Source organism: Taudactylus pleione, unplaced genomic scaffold (genome assembly GCF_031769625.1).
Source record: "Taudactylus pleione unplaced genomic scaffold, aTauple2 ptg000333l, whole genome shotgun sequence".
In the NCBI taxonomy this organism is placed as follows: domain Eukaryota; kingdom Metazoa; phylum Chordata; class Amphibia; order Anura; family Myobatrachidae; genus Taudactylus; species Taudactylus pleione.
In genome coordinates this window covers 8,817,476-8,839,404 of record NW_028284734.1, presented here as the reverse complement: position 1 = coordinate 8,839,404, position 21,929 = coordinate 8,817,476, and the positions used below count along the sequence as shown (strand labels likewise).

Below are 21,929 nucleotides of genomic sequence, written 5' to 3'. Positions count from 1 at the left end.
AAGTTGCAGCTAATGCACACAACCATACAAAAAATATATATATATTTAAAACTGGGGAAGAGCACCCTTGAACAAGGCAGCAGCCCCTTGATAAACAACAAATGCAGCAATCCTGTGCAGCGACATTGCTGATAATTGTGACTTAATGCGCACTCACACACACAATTTTTTTTTTTTGCAATTCGGGGGGGTTAGAGCAGCCCTAAACGACGCAGCAGTCCCTTGATAAACGACAGATGCAGCAATCCTGCACAGCTACATTGCTGATAAGTGTGGGTAACATGTGCACACACACTGGGGGTGAAGAGCCCCCCTGATGGACAGAGCACCCTTTTGACAACACAGCAGCAACCCTTATGGACTGCAGTGACACAGGAGCCACTGGACTGAAGCCCCCCTCTTCTGTTTGCAGCACAGCTCCTAGTATACTAGAGTAACACAGCCCTTATGGACAACAGGCACAGCACAGCCCAGCACAGTAGCCAGCCTTAGTATGGAGTATGGACTAGTGGACAACAGCCAGCCAGCCCCTATGACAAGTGACAGCAGCCAGCCAACCCCTATGACAAGTGACAACAGCCAGCCAGCCCCTATGCAGTATGGACATTAAGCAGTCAGCGCCTGACAAGTGACAACAGTAGCCAGCCCCTATGCACACACAGCAACAGCACAGTGATCATAGCCCCCTCCTTCCTCTTCACTCTCCACAGCCAGAATGAAAATGGCGGCGATTGCGGGACCTTTTATACAATCTAATGCTCTTTCTGGTACAGGGCACCAAAAAGTCTAGTTACGGCTCTGCTGCTTCGTAAGTATACACCCATGTTTTGTTTTATGCCTGTTTGTCCCAAATAATTGTAAAGCAACAGAGCATGCTGGCACTATATAAATCTTGATAATAATCTATTTTTGTTTATTAAAGTTTCATGTAGGAAATGGCTTCTGTCAATCAGAGTGAAGATGGCGAGGATAATGTTGATTTAATTAATTTTAAAGAGCCTGATCCTGTAGAGACTATAAATAATCTTTTAACCTTTTTCTCTGGTTTTGGATTTCCCACTAATAATCACAAAAGTCATGTCGCTATACGTCAACAACTGGGGACGAGTTACAATTTTGAAATGAGATGTGAGGTCAGGAGATTGAGATCTTTCCATTCACATGACAAATTGTCAAGTTGGTGTCCAAAAGAGATGGCCAGTGCTGGGCTATATTTCACTGGTATCAGCGTCCAGTGCTTCTGCTGTGGGATTGTTTTCAACTGCAAATCTTTAAGAACCCCACCAAGCAAATATCATGGAAATCACAACCCAACCTGTAGTTTCTTAAAAGGAGAAGACATTGGCAATATTTCTAAATACGAGGTAAAGGTTCAGCATTCACAGACTGACCAGGAATCTCTGCAGGGATATATAACAGAGGAATCCAGATTAAACTCTTTCACAAATTGGCCTTTCTATGCCAGGATTCAACCTGCACAACTTGCCATTGCGGGGTTCTTCTTTACTGGTGAGCTCACATATGTGTTATTTATGTAAAGAGAAATGGCAGGTTCACATGTTCTTTGGTTATTTAACAATCTAAAACAAATGTTAAGTAAATAAAGTATTATGCGCTAATCATCAAGCAGTCATTTTATCCCATCTAGAGTAGTCAGCTTAATAACATACAAGGAAAAATGAACTGTTGGGTAGACAGCACCCCACAAAAAAGGCATACCCCACCCAAAAGTTTATGTAACTGGGATAGGGCAGCCATGTTAGAGCATGCAGGAGCCAGGATCTCAGTGTTATGGGCATGTAGGACATAATGAATCCATCTAGCTTCTTCACCATGGGACATAAGTGATTAACCTTGATGGTCAGGGAGGATTCATCTTAAACAACCAGCTAAGAGGTGCTGTATGATCAACACAGAAAGGTGAGTGGTTCCAAGGAGCCTGGTCTTGGCGGTATTTACCTTACTTACTGTAGTTGACATTCATGCACTAGTAGGGGTGCTGAAAACCAGTAAAAGTCTAAATAGTATGGTATATCAGGGTGGCATATTAAACCTAGGGGCACCGGGAGGGATGGGGAGCAGGTGCTAATTACACAGGCTTGGCCTTGTAGGGTCCTGGTGAGCCTTGTGGTAGGCTGCATTATATTTTCCATTCAGCTTTTTTTCAATGAGGGCATGGCCACACCTCCCAGATTTGGTCATGTCCCTTTATATCAACTGGGCTGACTGAATGTTTTGACGACCCATTCTGGAATTCAGTGCTATATTTCCAGAAAAATAGGTTCAGGAATGTATGGGGTAGAGGTGGGGGAGCCGTGGGTGATGTGGGAGGAGCTACAGCAGGGCAGGGGCATCAATTGATGTGTAAACTAAATTTTTACAAACAAATTGTCAAAATTTGGGCTTTTGGAGGTGGGTGATATTATAACATGTCAATCTATCAAATAATATATAAAACCAGGGGCGGATTTGGATGGAAAACCAGCTCGGGAAATTTCTGGAAGCAGCACCTGTGGGGGTGGATCTGTTGAAGGGGTGGGTCTGTTGAAGGGATGCGGTATGTGGCGGGGAGGCAGGATACTCCCTCCTCTTAGGGCCTGGAGGGGCTTTTCCAAGCCACTGAAGTGAGCAGGGTCAGCAACAGAAATCTTGGTGAATGATACTCTCTTTTTGGGATCCCCCATCCCTCTGCACTAGGTACAGGCCAGTCAGTTTGGAAGTCTTTTTGCTTACCTACAGTATATGGCAGTTTCTCTGCAATGGGGAACCTCTGAAGAATATGAGCCTCACTGGGCAGCGTCTTTGTGCAGGGAAATATGTGAATTTCCCTGATCAAACAATTTCTGTGTCTCTCCAGCCCCCCGTGTTACTCCAGACATTCTTACATCTCTCCATCCCTGGACCCCCCTGTAGTTCAACAGACTCCCTGTGTCTCTATCTCCAGGCCTCCATGTCCCTCTCCAAGACCCCATGTGTCTCTCCAGGACCCCCTCCATCTCTCCATACCTAGGCCCACCTGTAGATCTGAGCCTCATTCCCCCAGCCCCAGTATGTCTCTCAACCCCATTCCCTCAGACCCAGTGTGTCTCTCAGACCCATTTCTCCCAGCCCCAGTCTGTGTCCCAACCCCATTCCCCAACCCCAGTGTGTGTCTGCCTCATTTCCCCCAGCCCCAGTGTGTGTCTAAACCCCATTCCCCAGCCCCAGTGTGTGTCTCAATCTCATTCGTCAGCCTCATGACCCCCCAGCCTCAGTGTTTCTCAACCCCATTTCCCAGCCCCAGTGTGTGTATAAGCCTCATTCCTTCCAGCCCCAGTGTGTCTCAACCCCATTCCCCAGCCCCAGTGTGTGCCTAAGCCCCAGTGTGTGTCTCAATCTCATTCCCCAGCCCCAGTGTGTGTCTCAATCTCATTTGCCAGCCCCATTGTGTGTCTCAGCCCCAGTGTGTGTCGGCCTCATTATCCCTAACCCCAGTGTGTGTCTCATCCGCATTCCCCAACCCCAGGGTGTGTCTCAGCCCCAGTGTATGTCAGCCTCATTCCCCCCAGCCCCAGTGTGTGTCAGCCTCATTCCCCCAGCCCCAGTGTGTGTCTCAACCCCAGTGTGTGTCAGCCTCATTTCCCCCAGCCCCAGTGTGTGACTCAACCACATTCCCCAGTCCCTGTGTGCCTCAGCCCCAGTGTGTGTCTCAGCCACATCCCCCCCAGCCCCAGTGTGTTTCTCAGCCCATGTGTCTCAGCCCCAGTGTGTGTCAGCCTCATTGCCCCCAGCCCCAGTGTGTGTCTAAGCCCCAGTGTGTGTCTCAACCCCCAGTGTGTGTCTCAGCCCCAGTGTGTGTCAGCCTCATTTCCTCCAGCCCCAGTGTGTGTCTCAACCACATTCCCCAGCCCCTGTGTGCCTCAGCCCAGTGTGTGTCTCAGCCATATTCCCACCCAGCCCCAGTGTGTGTCTCAGCCCATGTGTCTCAGCCCCAGTGTGTGTCAGCCTCATTGCCCCCAGCCCCAGTGTGTGTCGCAGCCACTGTACCCTAGCCAGAATGTGTGCTTGCCTCATTCCCACCAGCCCATGTACCCCAGCCCCAATGTGTTTCAGCTTAATTTCCTTCAGCCCCAGTGTGTGTCTCAACCCCATTCCTCAGCCAGTTTGTGTCTCAGCCCCATTCCCACCAGACCCTGTGTGTGTCAGCAGCCCCTCTGTCCCCTTGTCCCAATATGTGTCAGCCTCATTCCCCCCAGTCCCTGTGTTTGTCTCAACCTTGCCCCCCCATCCCACCCCGTGCAGCCGCTGCCGCCACTTACTTGCAGATCCTCAGTTTTGTCTGGCCATTGCTTGTCTCTCTAGGCCGCAGCGTCACTGTGCAGGCTGGCTGCTGTCCTGGAGGTGGGGAGTTGGACCGAGCTGCAGAGGGGCTGGACAGAGGCGGAGTGAAGGTGGTGACGGACAGGCTCCGCAAAGGCTTGTGGGAGGAGCTGCTGCAGCTACGCAGCAGCTCCCCCCATCTGCCTTTTTTTTTTCATTAGCAGCATTTGCATCTGAAGATGTAGAGCTGCCTGATCGGAGCTGAGTAGCGGGGGTGGGAAAGTACTGGGCGGCCGCCGGCCACTGAGGGGACCAGCCCAGCAGGAACCGGCCCGGTGTCCCGGTGGCCCAATCCGCCCCTGTATAAAACTATGCAAATACAAAAATATAGGAGAGAAGATTTCTGTAAATTCACGCATGCACACACCCACCCGCACACCCACAGGAAACCAGAACCCATACACATTAATTCTACATACAGCATATAAGAAAAGCAGGATCTATATTTATATTGAAAAAGCCAGATCCACACAAAATATATTAAAAAAGCTAGAACCACATAACATTTTTTGAAAAAGCCAGAACCACATAAAATACATTGAAATAGCCAGATCCACATAAAATACATTGAAAAAAAGCCAGATCCACATAAAATACATTGAAAAAGCCTGAATCACGTAAAAAGAAAACATTGAAAAAACCAGATCCATATAAAATACATTGGAAAAGCTAGATCCACATAGAAATCCATTGAAAAAAGCCAGATCCACACAAAATACATTAAAAAAGCTAGAACCACATAAAAAACTTTGAAAAAGCCAGAACCACATAAAAAACTTTGAAAAAGCCAGAACCACATAAAATACATTGAAAACTTTCTCTTAACACTATCTAAAAATCCTTTTATTATATATTTCCAACTCATACAGGTAGAAGAGACACTGTGAAGTGCTTCTCTTGTGCCGGCTGCCTAGGACACTGGGAGGAAACGGATGACCCATGGAAAGAACATGCCAAATGGTTTCCTGAGTGAGTAACAGAACATCTACTGCTTACCTGCTTACCTTTCTCTTGTGGAATGTTCACTGTCCATTCCACAAGAGAAAGGTAAGCAGGAGATATCTGTGATATCGCCTGCTTTACCTCCTTGAAGAATGGCTGATAACTTAATTTCTACAATTGCATCCCGGCCCCCGCCATCCCGAAAATAAGGTTTAGAGTGCGGGAATGGGGGGTTATGCACCCCCCCAGGGAGGTTAGGGTTAGGCACCACCAAGGGAGGGCTGAGGTTAGGGGGGGGGTTAGGGTACTTAATGCCTCTGTTGGGATTTCACTCCATCAGGCTTCCGGCGTTGGGATTTGAACCGGTGGCTTTTCAGTCACCAGCATATCATTCCCAACCCATATGAAACATAAATTAATTTCATGTATGTACGCAAACTTTGTTTAAGCCACAGAATTATTGAAAATGTTGTAGAAAATTACCTGCAGGCCGCACCCGTGTGTCACCAGCCGAGGGGTGACACCAAAGTGCTGGCTCCTCCTCAGTGACAGGAGCTGGGTGCTGCATTACGTGCAGCACTCAGCTCCTAGCACAGCGAGGTAGCTGGCACTTCAAACAGGCTGGTCCCCGGGGGCAGCCTGCACCTCCAGAACCCCAGGTGTGACAAAAAATGGGGTCCGGGCCACGAGGTCTGAATTGCGGCACCACCGTGCTCAGTCAGCTCCCCGCCGCTGCCCGCACCAGGTGCAAAGAGAGGTAGGGACGCCATTGCCTGCAGGCTGGGTGTATAAGGTGTATATGAAACATAAATGCATTCTGTGTTTAGATTTGAGTCCTATTCCCAAGACATCTCATTATGATATGCAATTATTCCAAAATACCGAATATTCCGATATCCAAAATACCCCTGATCTCAAGCATTTTGGATATGAGACTCAAGCTGAGATGATTACGTTTAATTGATTGCTAAAATTGTACTTCAGTTTAATGTGCCGCTGATGAATACTTGTGGCAGGGGCGGAACTAGCGGCAGTGCAGCCGATGCTCTGCACCGGGGCCCGCTGTGATGCAGGGGCCATGGCCGCCTGCATCCGACAGCGCCGCTGCCCGCCGACCCGGTCCCCATTAAATAAATGATTGAAGCTGGAGCGGGCTCCAGAGAATGAATCTGACACACTGGGGGGGGAGAATGAGTGTGACACACTGGGGCTAGATGGGGGGGAGAATGAGTCTGACACACTGGGGCTGACTGGGAGAATGAGGCTGAAGCTGGGGCTGGGGGGGAGAATTAGGCTGACATGCTGGGGCTGGGGGGGAGAATGTGGCTAATGTTGGGGCTGGGTTGAGAATGAGTCTGACACACTGGGGCTGGGGGGGGGGGAAGAATGAGTCTGACTCACGGGGACTGGGGGGGAGAATGAGTTTGAAACACTGGGGCTGTGGGGGGGAATGAGTCTGATGAATCTGCATTAACCCCCATGCACCAGCAGCTGTATAGGCAATGTATGTGATATTCCTTGCTGAGTACTACAAGTGCCAGCATCTGCATTAACCCCCATGCACCAGCAGCTGTATAGGCAATGTATGTGATATTCCTTGCTGAGTACTACAAGTGCCAGAATCTGCATTAACCCCCATGCACCAGCAGCTGTATAGGCAATGTATGTGATATTCCTTGCTGAGTAGTACAAGTGCCAGAATCTGCATTAACCCCCAAGCACCAGCAGCTGTATAGGCAATGTATGTGATATTCCTTGCTGAGTACTACAAGTGCCAGAATCTGCATTAACCCCCATGCACCAGCAGCTGTATAGGCAATGTATGTGATATTCCTTGCCATCCTGCAAACCACAACTCCTGATCTATATTTGCACTAATGCAAAATTAGCTGGGCATTTAAAGTATGTGTATAATCTTGTACATGTCTGTAATTGGTTTTGTTTAAATATATGGGAATCTTTTATGACTTGCTAGCAATAGTAATTACCTGTGTTTGGATGGGGATCACTGAAGCACAGTTTATAGTGTCATACTGCCTGTTTTCTTAAACTTAGAGCAATGTATGTCCACTGATCAATTTGCATTTCAATCAACTGACCAATTGGCTCAGATGAGGCTAGTGTCTTAATCAGCCATACTATTTCTGAACATTCAGTTCTAGGGCAGCTTGGTGCGGTTATGCATTAAGTGTGGTTAAAATCAAGTGTGCTTTCTGAACAGTTAAAAAAACAGTTGAACAACATCTAATACCAGGTAATTACAAACCCATTACTTAACAATTTTGATTGGAATAATATAAAAAACATAATGTATCAAAAACTTCTATTTCTTATCTCACTACATGGAATCATCTCTAAGGCTACTACATACTTTACTCTCCCTGCACCTCATCCTTCTGTACATATTGCTGCCTCATTAATCCATTCTCCTCTTACAAACACACATGAGCTTTTATCTTATCTATACACATTGACAATGACATCCACAACCTGTCACCATAAACATCTATCATACAAATCCCACCAATATATTTATATCTCTCTCCTATTGCTTCTATTAGCTGGTGACATATCACCAAATCCAGGCCCAACACACATGCCACACCCACAACGAGCTATAAATCCAGCTAACCGCATAAACATTGCGTGCCTCCCCTCACTCTCTAAGTCACTAAAATGTGCCTTTTGGAATGCACGCTCTGTCTGCAATAAGCTAACATCCATCCACGACCTCTTTATTTCAACTAACCTCAACTTTCTTGCGATAACAGAAACATGGCTCACACAATCAGACACTGCCTCCCTTGCTGCACTTTCATATGGTAACCTACACTTCTCACACACCTCCAGGCCTGGTAATTGTAATGGAGGTGGGGTAGGAATATTCCTGTCCCAATCTTTTACATACGCAGTTCTCCCACAGGTACCTTCACTCACATTTACATAATTTGAAGTACATTCTATCAGGACTTTCACCCCTTTCTCTCTGTGAGTTGCTGTTATCTATTGCCCACCTGGGCCACCTCAACAATTTCTGGAACATTTTTCTGCCTGGCTCCCTCACTTCCTATCTTCTGAGATCTCCACCATCATTATAGGTGATTTCAAGATTCCCATTGACAGTCCACAATCTCCTCATGCCTCCAAACTACTCTCTTTAACCTCCTCTCTTGGCCTCTCCCAATGGACTGACTCCGCTACTCATAAGGAGGGCCACTGCCTTGATCTTGTATTCACCCGACTATGCTCAGTCTCTGATTTCACTAATGCTCCTTTCCCTCTCTCAGATCACAACCTGATCACCTGCACACTCTCCTCTATTACATCAACCTCAACGTCGGTGAAATCAACCAAACCTCCTAAAACCCGCAGAAATATTAATGCTATTAACTTTCATCAACTATCCACATCTCTACAACAAACAACTCTCACCAATTTCTACATTCACTTCTCCTGAGACTGCTGCATCACACTTAAACCAGATTCTAGAAAAAGCCCTTGATGAAGTAGCTCCAGCCACCCATCACACACCACGTAGACTTAGACGTCAACCATGGCATTCTAACTTTACAAGGCATCTACAAAAACTCTCACGTAAAGTAAAACGTCAGTGGCGAAAGTCTCATACTCCAAGTGACTTCCTCACATATAAGACTATCTACAACTCTTATCGTACTGCTCTGGACACTGCCAAACAAACATATTTCCAATCTCTTATCTCTGCTCAAGCCTCTAACCCCAAGCGACTTTTTAATACATTTAAACTGCTTCTTACCCCTCCCTCACCCAAACCACCTGCTACTATCAATGCGCAAGATTTTGCTTCCTATTTTATGGACAAGATTAATGAGATCCGAAATGAAATGGTATGCTCTTCCTCAGCTAGTGACCTGCTCAATTCGCTACCTGTATCCTCTGGCACATTCTCTTCATTTGATCTCACAAACAAAGATGAAGTATCTTCCCTCTTCTCATCCTCCTACTCTATTACCTGTCCTCTAGATCCTATACCCTCACAAATCAGTAAAGCTCTGTCTCCTGTGCTTATCCCAACCCTAACTAAAATCTGTAATCTCTCTCTCTCTACTGGCAACTTTCCATCACTGTTCAAGCATGCAGTGATTACTCCTATTCTGAAAAAACAAAACTCTGACCCCAACACTCTCTCAAATTACCGTCCTATCTCCCAGCTCCCATGCCCCTCCAAGCTACTTGAGAGACTTGTCTACACCCGCCTCACACACTTTCTTAACTCACACAACTTATTGGACCCACTTCAGTCCGGCTTCCATTCCCAACACTCCACAGAGACAGCACTGACTAAGGTAGTAAATGATCTGGTCACTGCCAAGGCTAAAGGCCATTACTCACTCCTAATTCTTCTAGATCTCTCTGCTGCTTTTGACACTGTTGACCACTCTCTTCTCATACAAACACTACAATCCCTGGGTTTTAAGGACATGGCTCTTTCTTGGTTCTCTTCCTACCTATCTGATCGCTCTTTCACTGTTCGTTTTTCTGATTCTGCCTCCTCTTCGCTACCTCTATCAGTTGGAGTACCGCAAGGCTCTGTGTTAGGGCCTCTGTTATTCTCAATCTATACCTCCTCTCTTGGCAAACTAATCAGCTCTTTTGGATTTCAGTACCATCTGTATGCGGATGATACTCAAATGTACCTATCTTCCCCAGATTTATCACCAACTGTACTGGTCCGTGTCACTGAATGTCTTTCTGCAATTTCATCTTGGATGTCATCTCGCCACCTGAAACTTAATATTTCTAAAACAGAATTAATTATATTTCCACCAGCCAACAACAGTTACCAACCTGATCTCTCTATCACTGTTGATACCTCGACCATCCACCCTGCCCCACAAGCTCGCTGCCTTGGTGTCATCCTTGACTCTGAACTGTCCTTTGTTCCCCACATTCAATCTGTCTCAAAGTCATGTTACATACATCTAAAAAACATATCCAAAATTCGACCATATCTCACACAAGACACTGCAAAAACTCTAATCCATGCACTTATTGTTTCCCGCATTGACTATTGCAACAGTCTCCTTACTGGTCTTCCCAAAAACAGGCTATCTCCATTACAATCAATTATGAATGCAGCTGCAAGGCTTATTTTCCTTGCCAAACGTTCATCGTCTGCTGCCCCGCTCTGTCAGTCCCTCCATTGGTTGCCGGTTTTCTACCGTATTCAATACAAAATACTCTTACTTACACATAAGGCCATTAACCAAACCACACCAACATACATCTCTTCACTCATCTCAAAATATCTCCCTACCCGACCTCTCCGCTCAGCACAAGATCTGCTTCTCTCATCCCTATGCATTACTTGCTCCCACTCACGGTTACAGGACTTTCTTCGGGCTGCACCCACTCTATGGAATGCCTTACCACGCACAATACGACTTTCCTCTAGTCTCCAATCCTTCAAGTGATCCCTGAAAACTCACCTCTTCAGGCAAGCTTATCAGATCCCAGAACCGCCCACATAACCTTCATAGTTTCCATATCTAATTACATCCCCTTCACAGTCCACACACAGCATCACACATCGTTTTTCTCTCACATCCTCATGACATTTGGCTGACTTTCCGGTGTGAATGGATCATGCAGCCAACCAAGAAACTGTACATTGTGGCTGGACCAAAATGCAATATATAGCACCTATCCTTGTGTATCAATGCCTATTTCCCTATAGATTGTAAGCTTGCGAACAGGGCCTTCCTACCTATATATCTGTCTGTTATTACCCAGTTTTGTTCTATTAATGTTTACAATTGTAAAGCGCAACGGAATATGCTGCGCTATATAAGAAACTGTTAATAAATAAAATAAATAAATGATGAATTTTGGGGGTGACTGAGGCTGACATGCTGGGAAACACGCTGGGGCTGGGGGAGAGAATGAGGCTGACACACTGGGGCTGGACAGACTGCATTTAATGACTGGGAGGGCAGTGAGGGGTGGTGAAAAAACAAGGCTGGGCAGCAGGACAGACACTGTATTCAATTACTGAGGGGCAGTGAGGGGTGGTGAAAAAACAAGGCTGGGCAGCAGGACAGACACTGTATTCAATTACTGAGGGGCAGTGAGGGGTGGTGAAAAAATGTTGGGGTGCGGGGTGCCAGGAATGGGCAGGGGGGGGTGCAAAGCATATTCTTGTACCTGGGCCCACCACTCTCTAGTTCGCCACTGACTTGTGATGCTATTTTGTAGGACACGGTGATGTTTAATTTAATTTTGTTCTGCAGGGTAGATTTTTTTATTTTTACAAGAGGGCTACAGGACTGATGTGGTGCCTGTGGGCCTGATTCAGACCCGCTCGCAAGCGCTATGTGCTCACGAGCGGGTCGATGTTTGGCCACTGCGCATGCGCACGCAGAAGCCGGCTCCGACGTGCGCATGCGCAAGACCCGGCTAGCGACGGGCGCTCCGTCGCTCCGGGTCTCGCACCAAAATGGGGCGGCTGCCGATGTTGATTGACAGCTCGTCCCGTTTTGGAGGCGGGCGGGGGGGTGGCTGGCCAAACGGAGGCGTTCCCGAAGGAACACCTGCCGTTTGGGGGCGGTCCCACTGACATCACGAGTGATGTCAGTGGTGATCTTCCTGCTATATTTAGAGCCGGCAGCTCACTGGGGCTTGCGGGAACGAGACCCTACCGCAAGGGTCTCGTCGCAAGCCCCGATGGCCGAGACCATCGCAACCATCACCTGGCCGCTCGCAATAGCTGTGGGTGCTCACCCACAACTATGCGAGCGGCCAGGAGGCCGCACAAAAAAATAAATAAAAATGCCCTGATTCAGAGCGAGCGCTCTTTCAGAGCGCCCGGCTCTGAATCAGGCCCTGTGTTCAGAATAAAGAGGCAAGATACAGCAATAGATTGATTTTGTTAGAATTTGAAGAGGGACAGGAAAATTGACAGACAGAAATACATGGAAATACTGTGTAGGCTAGTGACAGAGACAGTTACTGTAAGATTAGATAGAATTACATCATTTTATCCACTTCTGCTCTTAAACTCTTGTGTAATTGGTTTATAACTAATTTTGTTGGTATTTGTTAGCCTGTGCTCACGGTGGACAGGTAGATTTCCAGAACAGACAATTACTTGCCGTTATCCAGTAATTTGTGGATTGGCTATATGTATTGTACACATATGTGAACATAAATCAATGTGATTAAAAATGTTAAAATATTGTGCAAATGTGACATGGCATAAAGATATTTCATGACAGTTTATCCCTAACAAATATATTTTCTGTCTTAGGTGTAATTTTCTCACACATAAGAAAACTCCTGATGAAATCAAAGCATATATTTCATCCTACAGTGGGTTTGACGGATTCACGGTGAGTTCTCATTATGTTGGTGTCTGAGGCCTTAGATAAAAACATTCTTTGATGTTGGACATCAGTGTTCTCCCCAGGCTGTTTTCTGCAGGCGCATCGCCTGGCAGAAACAGCCTGCCGCCCGGCACGTTCCCCCCCCGACCCCTGCTGTGGAACGCTGGCCTCTGAAGTGACCGGAGGCTAAAGAAGCCTCCAATCGCTTCAGAGGCAAGCGTTCCCAGTAATGCACTGCGCGGGTGATGTCATGAAGTCACCCGCGACATGAGGAGCCTGCCCCGCGCGCCTGCTTGTTCTAGTTAGATCCAGTCAGCGTGAGGCAACGGGAGTGGGAGCGCGAGCGGCCAGCAAGTAAAGGTAAGTTCTGGGCTGGGGCTGGGACCAGGACCAGTCTGGGGGCGCTGCATAAGGGGCCAGCCTGGGGGCAATGCATAAGGGACACTAGTTAAACCTGGGGGCACTGCATAAGAGGCCAGCCTGGGAGCACTGCATAAGGGACACTATTTAAGCCTGGGGGCACAACATAAGGGACCAGTCTGGGGGCACTACATAGGGGCACTACTTCAGCCTGGGGGCACTGCATAAGGCAAAGCTAAAGTACAGGGGACAATGCATAAAGGGAAAAACTACAGGGGGACACTGTATAAAGGGCACAAATACAGGGGGCACTGCATAATGGGCACTTTTGACTGAGAGCCAGTTAGGAAGCAGCCTGAGACCTGTCGGGTTGGATTGTTAAGGGAGTTACCCCTTTTCCCGGCGCGCGCATAATTGCGAAGGCCCCCACCCAGCTACTTTTTGATGCCACCCGTCTGGAAAAAATTTCTGGGGAGAACACTGGACATGTCAAAGGTTAAATGGGATGTTAGTGACAGAGATCAAAACACAAGTTACTGAGCGACACAAATAGTAAAACATCCATGGAACCAAAGACAGCATATGCATTTAATACTGTACATACACATGCAAGGTCTCTAATGCAGAAATGTGGAGTCTCTCAGGCCTAAGAGTTTAAAAGCCCATGTACACTAAATCCAGGGTCAAACGCAGAAAGTACAATCAGGAGCAGGGGCACAAACCAGAGCATTCAGGTCCAATGGCCGGATTCAGAGACGGACGCTATTTGCATCACTGCTGTGTCTTTGGACGCAGCAGCAATGCAAAAATATATTAATGCTACAGGAGGCACCTCAGGACAAAAGACGCCCACTGCCAGCATCGTATATCTGAATGCTGCATCTGAAGAAGAAGCATCTTCTCCCTGTCTCCCGTCCACCTGTCACATACCTGCTGTGATGCAGCCGGCCCGACGGGCGTTGAAGCAGAGCTGCTGCACGGGGGTGCACAGCCACCGGGACAAGGGCCGGATTTTGGGGCGTTCGACCAGTGCGGTCGAACAGGGGTGCCACCCCATAGAGGGCGCACCCCTCCCAACATCCCGATTTCAGTGGGACAGCACTGTCCCGCTGTTCCACCCGTGGGCCGAAGTTTCCTGCTGGTGGTCTGGTCGGGAGGTTGGGCAACTCCCCTGCCGCAGTTGTGCGGTGGTGCCGGACCCCGGATTAGCTGAATGGATGCTGTGAGAATGCGCATGGCATCCATTCACTGCCGGGAGAGGGCTGGGGGAAGCCCAGCTAGTGACGGAGTGCTCGGTTCGCCCCCTGCCTGATGTTAAACGGGAGGCGTGTGATACAGGCACACCCCCAAATAAGATCACTTAGGGGAGTGGCCTATGGTAATTAGGTCACGCCCCATTTTCGGTAGCACGCATTATACCCATACGGCACAGGGTGCGGCTACTCCTGGTACCGGCCCTTACTGGGATCCATGACCAGTGTAGCATGTGCTAGGCACAGGGGAGTAGCGCTAACAGTGGTTTCCTGTCCAGGCCGTCCAGTACAGCCAACCTGACCACTCATCTTCTCACTGAGAACACTGATCCTATGCTGGCAGGTGCAGCCACCCTGCGAGAGTCATTGGGTAACAGCAGCATATGATATGATGACCCATCACATAATTTACATGCTGATGATGCAAACTAATAGGCGAGAACTTAATCCCCATCAGAGGAGGAGCGTGGGCAGCTCGGGTTGGAGAGGGGTTAGGAAGAGCAGCACCTTATATGGCAGTAGTTGCATGCCGAAGATATTCCTTTCCTCTGAGTTCTGAATCCTGGCTGTGATAATTAATTTAGAAGGTAACAAATATATTTTTGTACTAGGAAGGGAGAAGTAAACAGTAAGGTCAATATATTTATGTACTAGGAGGGGAGAAGTATACAGTCTGGTCAATATACAGTATTTATGTAATAGGAGGGGAGAAGTATACAGTAAGGTCAATATATTTATGTAATAGGAGGGGTGAAATATACAGTAAGGTCAATATATTTATGTAATAGGAGGGGAGAAGTATACAGTTAGGTCAATATTAATAGGAGGGGAGAAGTATACATTCAGGTCAATTTATTTATGTAATAGGAGAGGAGAAGCATACATTCAGGTCAATATATTTTTGTAATACGAAGGGAGAAGTATACAGTCAGGTCAATATATTGATGTAATGGGAGGGGAGAAGTATACAATCAGGTCACTATATTTATGTAATAGGAGGGGAGAAGTATACCGTCAGGTCAATATACAGTATTTATGTAATAGGAGGGGAGAAGTATACAGTAAGGTCAATATATTTATGTAATAGGAGGGGAGAAGTATACATTCAGGTCAATTTATTTATGTAATAGGAGGGGAGAAGTATACAGTAAGGTCAATATTAATAGGAGGGGAGAAGTATACATTCAGGTCACTATATTTATGTAATAGGAGGGGAGAAGTATACAGTCAGGTCAATATATTATGTAATAGGAGAGGAGAAGTATACAGTTAGGTTAATATATTTATGTAATAGGAGGGGAGAAGTATACAGTCAGGTCACTATATTTATGTAATAGGAGGGGAGAAGTATACATTCAGGTCAATATATTTTTGTAATAGGAGGGGAGAAGTATACAGTAAGGTCAATATATTTATGTAATAGGAGGGGAGAAGTATACAGTCAGGTCACTATATTTATGTAATAGGAGAGGAGAAGTATACAGTAAGGTCAATATATTTATGTAATAGGAGGGGAGAAGTATACAGTCAGGTCACTATATTTATGTAATAGGAGGGGAGAAGTATACAGTCAGGTCAATATATTTTTGTAATAGGAGAGGAGAAGTATACAGTAAGGTCAATATATTTATGTAATAGGAGGGGAGAAGTATACAGTCAAGTCAATATATATATATATATATATATATATATATATATATATATAAATATATATATATATATATATATATATATATGTGTGTGTAATAGGAGGGGAGAAGTATACAGTAAGGTCAATATTAACAGGAGGGGAGAAGTATACATTCAGGTCACTATATTTATGTAATAGGAGGGGAGAAGTATACAGTCAGGTCAATATATTATGTAATAGGAGAGGAGAAGTATACAGTCAGGTTAATATATTTATGTAATAGGAGGGGAGAAGTATACAGTCAGGTCACTATATTTATGTAATAGGAGGGGAGAAGTATTCATTCAGGTCACTATATTTATGTAATAGGAGGGGAGAAGTATACAGTCAGGTCAATATATTATGTAATAGGAGAGGAGAAGTATACATTAAGGTCAATATATTTATGTAATAGGAGGGGAGAAGTATACAGTCAAGTCAATATATATATATAAATATATATATATATATATATATATATATGTGTGTGTGTAATAGGAGGGGAGAAGTATACAGTAAGGTCAATATTAATAGGAGGGGAGAAGTATACATTCAGGTCACTATATTTATGTAATAGGAGGGGAGAAGTATACAGTCAGGTCAATATATTATGTAATAGGAGAGGAGAAGTATACAGTCAGGTTAATATATTTATGTAATAGGAGGGGAGAAGTATACAGTCAGGTCACTATATTTATGTAATAGCAGGGGAGAAGTATACATTCAGGTCAATATATTTTTGTAATAGGAGAGGAGAAGTATACAGTAAGGTCAATATATTTATGTAATAGGAGGGGAGAAGTATACAGTCAGGTCAATATATTATGTAATAGGAGAGGAGAAGTATACAGTCAGGTTAATATATTTATGTAATAGGAGGGGAGAAGTATACAGTCAGGTCACTATATTTATGTAATAGCAGGGGAGAAGTATACATTCAGGTCAATATATTTTTGTAATAGGAGGGGAGAAGTATACAGTCAGGTCACTATATTTATGTAATAGGAGGGGAGAAGTATACAGTAAGGTCAATATATTTATGTAATAGGAGGGGAGAAGTATACAGTCAGGTCAATATATTTATGTAATAGCAGGGGAGAAGAATACAGTCAGGTCAATATATTTATGTAATAGGAGAGGAGAAGTATACAGTAAGGTCAATATATTTATGTAATAGGAGGGGAGAAGTATACAGTCAGGTCAATATATTTATGTAATAGGAGGGGAGAAGTTTACAATCAGGTCAATATATTTATGTACTAGGAGGGGAGAAGTATACAGTAAGGTCAATATATTTATGTAATAGGAAGAGAGAAGTATACAGTAAGGTCAATATATTTATGTAAATGGAGGAGAGAAGTATACAGTAAGGTCAATATATTTATGTAAATGGAGGAGAGAAGTATACAGTAAGGTCAATATATTTATGTAATAGGAGAGAATAAGTATACAGTCAGGTCAATATATTTATGTAATTGGAGAGAAGTATACAGTAAGGTCAATATATTTATGTAATAGGAGAGGATAAGTATACAGTCAGGTCAATATATTTATGTAATAGGAGGGGAGAAGTATACAGTCAGGTCAATATATTTATGTAATAGGAGAGGAGAAGTTTACAATCAGGTCAATATATTTATGTAATAGGAGGGGAGAAGTATACAGTAAGGTCAATATATTTATGTAATAGGAAGAGAGAAGTATACAGTAAGGTCAATATATTTATGTAAATGGAGGAGAGAAGTATACAGTAAGGTCAATATATTTATATAATAGGAGAGGATAAGTATACAGTCAGGTCAATATATTTATGTAATAGGAGGGGAGAAGTATACAGTAAGGTCAATATATTTATGTAATAGGAGGGGAGAAGTATACAGTCAGGTCAATATATTTATGTAATAGAAGGGGAGAAGTATACAGTAAGGTCAATATATTTATGTAATAGGAGGGGAGAAGTATACAGTCAGGTCAATATATTTATGTAATAGGAGAGGAGAAGTGTACAGTCAGATCAATATATTTATGTAATAGAAGGGGAGAAGTATACAGTAAGGTCAATATATTTATGTAATAGGAGGGGAGAAGTATACAGTCAGGTCAATATATTTATGTAATAGGAGAGGAGAAGTATACAGTCAGATCAATATATTTATGTAATAGGAGGGGAGAAGTATAAAATCAGGTCAATATATTATGTAATAGGAGGGGAGAAGTATACAGTCAGGTCACTATATTTATGTAATAGCAGGGGAGAAGTATACAGTCAGGTCAATATATTATGTAATAGGAGGGGAGAAGTATACAGTCAGGTCACTATATTTATGTAATAGCAGGGGAGAAGTATACAGTAAGGTCAATATATTTATTTAATGGAATGGGTGTAAACTATAGTGTATGTGTGTGTTATAAAAACATTCCTAAGGGGTACCTAGTAATGGTATCCTCCCCAGTGTCCTTATCTCCCATGGAAGAAAAACCCCTTTACTCCCCCAGTGACAATAGATCTTTATTGACCACACAGGCAATTGATGGCACACACCATTTATCATCGAGACTCTGCACACACCTATGCCTTCACTCCCGTTCCAGCCTCTTCTGCTGAGCTCTTCACAGCTGCTGCAGGTGGTGTCACTACCGAAAATTATGTTATCATCTCGCGAGTTTTCTGCAGCAGCATTGCATGATGTCCTACGTGCCTGCAGCACTGGAGTCAAGACCTGCGCAGAGACTAGAGATGTGCGCCGACCCCCGTGTTTTGGTTATGGTTTTGGATCTGGATCTCCCCTGGTTTTGGATCTGAATCTGGTTTTGGATTTTTTTCCTCCGTGTTTTGTTTTCGTGTTTTGGTTTTGGTTTTGGATCTGGATTTTTCTTTAAAAATCATAAAAACAGCTACAACCACATAATTTGGGCCTGTTTTTGTTCCTACAGTATTATTAACCTTAATAACAATGAATTTCAGGCATTTCTAGGCATTTTTAACCACCTCACAGCTCACAATATTGATTTCACTATTTTTCACCAATTAAGGCCAAAGGCTGCAGCGAGCTGGCTGGCTAAAGTAAACAACAGAGCAGCGGCACAAACGCACGGCAGTTTAAAAAAATATCAGACATTTATGAAACATTGCCACACAGCAGTGCAGACAGGATGGCAGTTTAATAAACTATAATAATGTCAGTCGGCAATGCCCCAAATTGTGCCAAATGTAAAGGAAAGAGGTGCAAGATGGAATTGTCCCTCCCACCCACTCTTATGTGGGATATTAAAAAGGACATGTACAGTTTAACAAACCAAGCACTTTAGCGACTAGGACTTACACTTTCGTGGCTGAACTCCTTGGTTTGTTTGGGCCCCACAAAACAGTTTTTGGAAGGACTACCTTTAATTATTAAGGAGGAGGTTGATGATGAGGGTGTTGGTGGTGGAGATTGCATGTTATGGTCCAAACTGCTGGTAGCTGATACTGGACTGCTTGTTATTAATTTACAAATTATAATTTTGTCAAACAAATTGCATGAACTTGCTGCAAATGACGTAACAGGGAGGAGGTGTCTAGATGGTTAACGTCCCTTCCTCTGCTAACTTTGGCTTTACAATTGGAACAGATGCCTTCACAACTGTTGTCAGAATTTAGATTAAAATAATTCCACACCAAAGACGTTGCTTTTCTGGCTTTCTTTTTATCATTAACAAGAACTGCTGCCACTGGTGGCTGATTTATGCAAACCACTTCCTCATCATCAACAGCCTTATTAGCGTCAGATAGGACAAAAATTTCCCCCTCATCCTCCTTTTGCACTTCCTCCACACTATCATCCTCATTTTTTAATATTTCACCATCTAATGCTAGCACAGCTGTCATGGCGTCAGTGATCCGCTGTGAAACTGGGTGACAGCTGTTATACTTACTTCCTCTATCAAAGGACTGTTTAATAGTCTATTTTTTTTTTTTAATTACTTCCATTCACGAATGAGGATGTAGATGATGATGCAGGTGTTGGTGTTGGAGATTGAAGGTGCTTGGATCTCACAGAGAGGGAGCAGGTAGGTGACACTGGACTTGTTTATGTTTTGAGTTTTGGAACTTGGCGACGTACACTTTGATATTTGATGAATGCGCTCCAAGTGATGTAACAAGGAGGAGGTTCCTAGGTGGTTTAGGTCCCTCCCTCTACTCACTCTTGCATGGCAACGGGCACATATGGCTTGACAACTGTTGTCTGGATTGAGATGGAAATAATTCCACACGTGAGAAGTAGATTTGTTTGTCTTTTGTCCCGGCTTGACAACAATGGGCTTTGGCTTTTTCAAACCATGGGCAACAGCAGTTGCCTTACTTACACAAAGGACATCCTCGGCATCAACATCCTCATCACCAACATCTTCATCATCAACATCCTCATCATCCTTAGCACCTTCAACTACCAAAATATCCTCCTCCACCATGTGCAATTCCACAGAAACATCCTCACTGACTACATCTGCAAGATGTTGACTGCCCTTCCCCACATTTACAGAGGGCACACAAATGTTGGAACTTGGAGGATCCTCCAATACACTAGTATTTAGGTCTGGCTCACACATGGCAACCGCGGACACACTTGCACTCTCCTCGGGGATTTGTGATTTCGATTTCTCAGGGCACACAGTTGGTTTTCCCGGAGCTGTCTTAACAACTTTCACATTTTTAATTGGACTACCACCACTACTACTACAAGCAGAAGGGCTATCAGCAGTCTTCATAAATAAAGGCCAAGACCTTATCCTTTCCTTTCCACTTTGTGTAGTGAATGGCATATTGCCAAGTTTTTGTTTATCTAAAGGCAAATATCCTTTCAATTTTTTTTTCTTAACTTCAGTAAAACTTGCTTTACCAAATAGATGGCGTGACTTAAGCCCTGGGTCATGGGCCTTCATAGAGGATGAGGAAGTTGACGGTCTTGCACTGCTGGCGGAAGCTACAACATGTGGTTCTTGGCCTTGCTCTCCTGTCATGTTTCAACCCTCCATATTTTCTGCAGTTTTGAAGCAGTGTCACAATCGCCAATAGTGTAGCCAAGGTGCGGTTAAAAAATTCATACATGTACAGTCGTGCGCACACTAAAAAATATTAGAAAAAAAGACAAATGATGATGAGCACCAATTGATCACAACTGGAGTTGGACAGCACAAAGTTCCAACGTGCATTGCTGGCTGGCTCTTGTGCGCTACTGCGGTTAAGCCTAACACGCACACACACACAGAAGAAAAAAATATAAGACACTTTTATTGTTTTTTTTTTGGAGCAAGACAGTAGTCGGGCAGCGCAAGGTTGTTACAACGTGCGTTGCTGGCTGGCTCTTGTGCGCTACTGCGGTTAAGCCTAACACCCACGAGCACACACAGAAGAAAAAAATATAAGACACTTTTATTGTTTATTTTTTGGAGCAAAACAGTAGTCAGGCAGCAAAAGGTTGATGCAGTGTGTGTTGCTGGCTGGCTCTTGTGTATTACTGCGGTTAAGACTAACACCCATGAGCACACACAGAAAAATATAAAATACACTTTGATTTTTTTTGTTTTTACTTTTTTTTTTTTGGAGTCCAGAACTTAGGCCCAGAGATGGACACAGCACAAGCCCAGGACACAGCAGACAGCCCAGATGGATCAGCAAACAGCACAGTGACAGTGACAGCACCGTGACCAGGGACCAGAATGGATCAGCAGACAGCACAGTGATAGTGACAGCACCGTGACCAGAGAACGGAATGGATCAGCAGACAGCACAGTGATAGTGACAGCACCGTGACCAGAGAACGGAATGGATCAGCAGACAGCACAGTGATAGTGACAGCACCGTGACCAGAGAACGGAATGGATCAGCAGACAGCACAGTGATAGTGACAGCACCGTGACCAGAGAACGGAATGGATCAGCAGACAGCGTTGTTGGCTGGATATTGTGCGCTACTGCGGTTAAGCCTAACATGCACACACAGAA

At 44.6% G+C, this 21,929-nt stretch overlaps 1 protein-coding gene across 1 annotated transcript in view; it reads left to right on the top strand.

The window, feature by feature from the left end:
• LOC148509028 (baculoviral IAP repeat-containing protein 1-like) overlaps positions 1-21,929 on the top strand; it is a 196,413-nt gene that overhangs the window by 4,893 nt on the left and 169,591 nt on the right. The window contains exons 2-5 of the mRNA XM_088443700.1: positions 711-808; positions 923-1,509; positions 5,229-5,328; positions 12,587-12,668. Coding sequence (XP_088299826.1) covers positions 936-1,509; positions 5,229-5,328; positions 12,587-12,668 — 756 coding nt within the window. The 5' untranslated portion in view covers positions 711-808; positions 923-935. The remainder of the gene's footprint in view (positions 1-710; positions 809-922; positions 1,510-5,228; positions 5,329-12,586; positions 12,669-21,929) is intronic.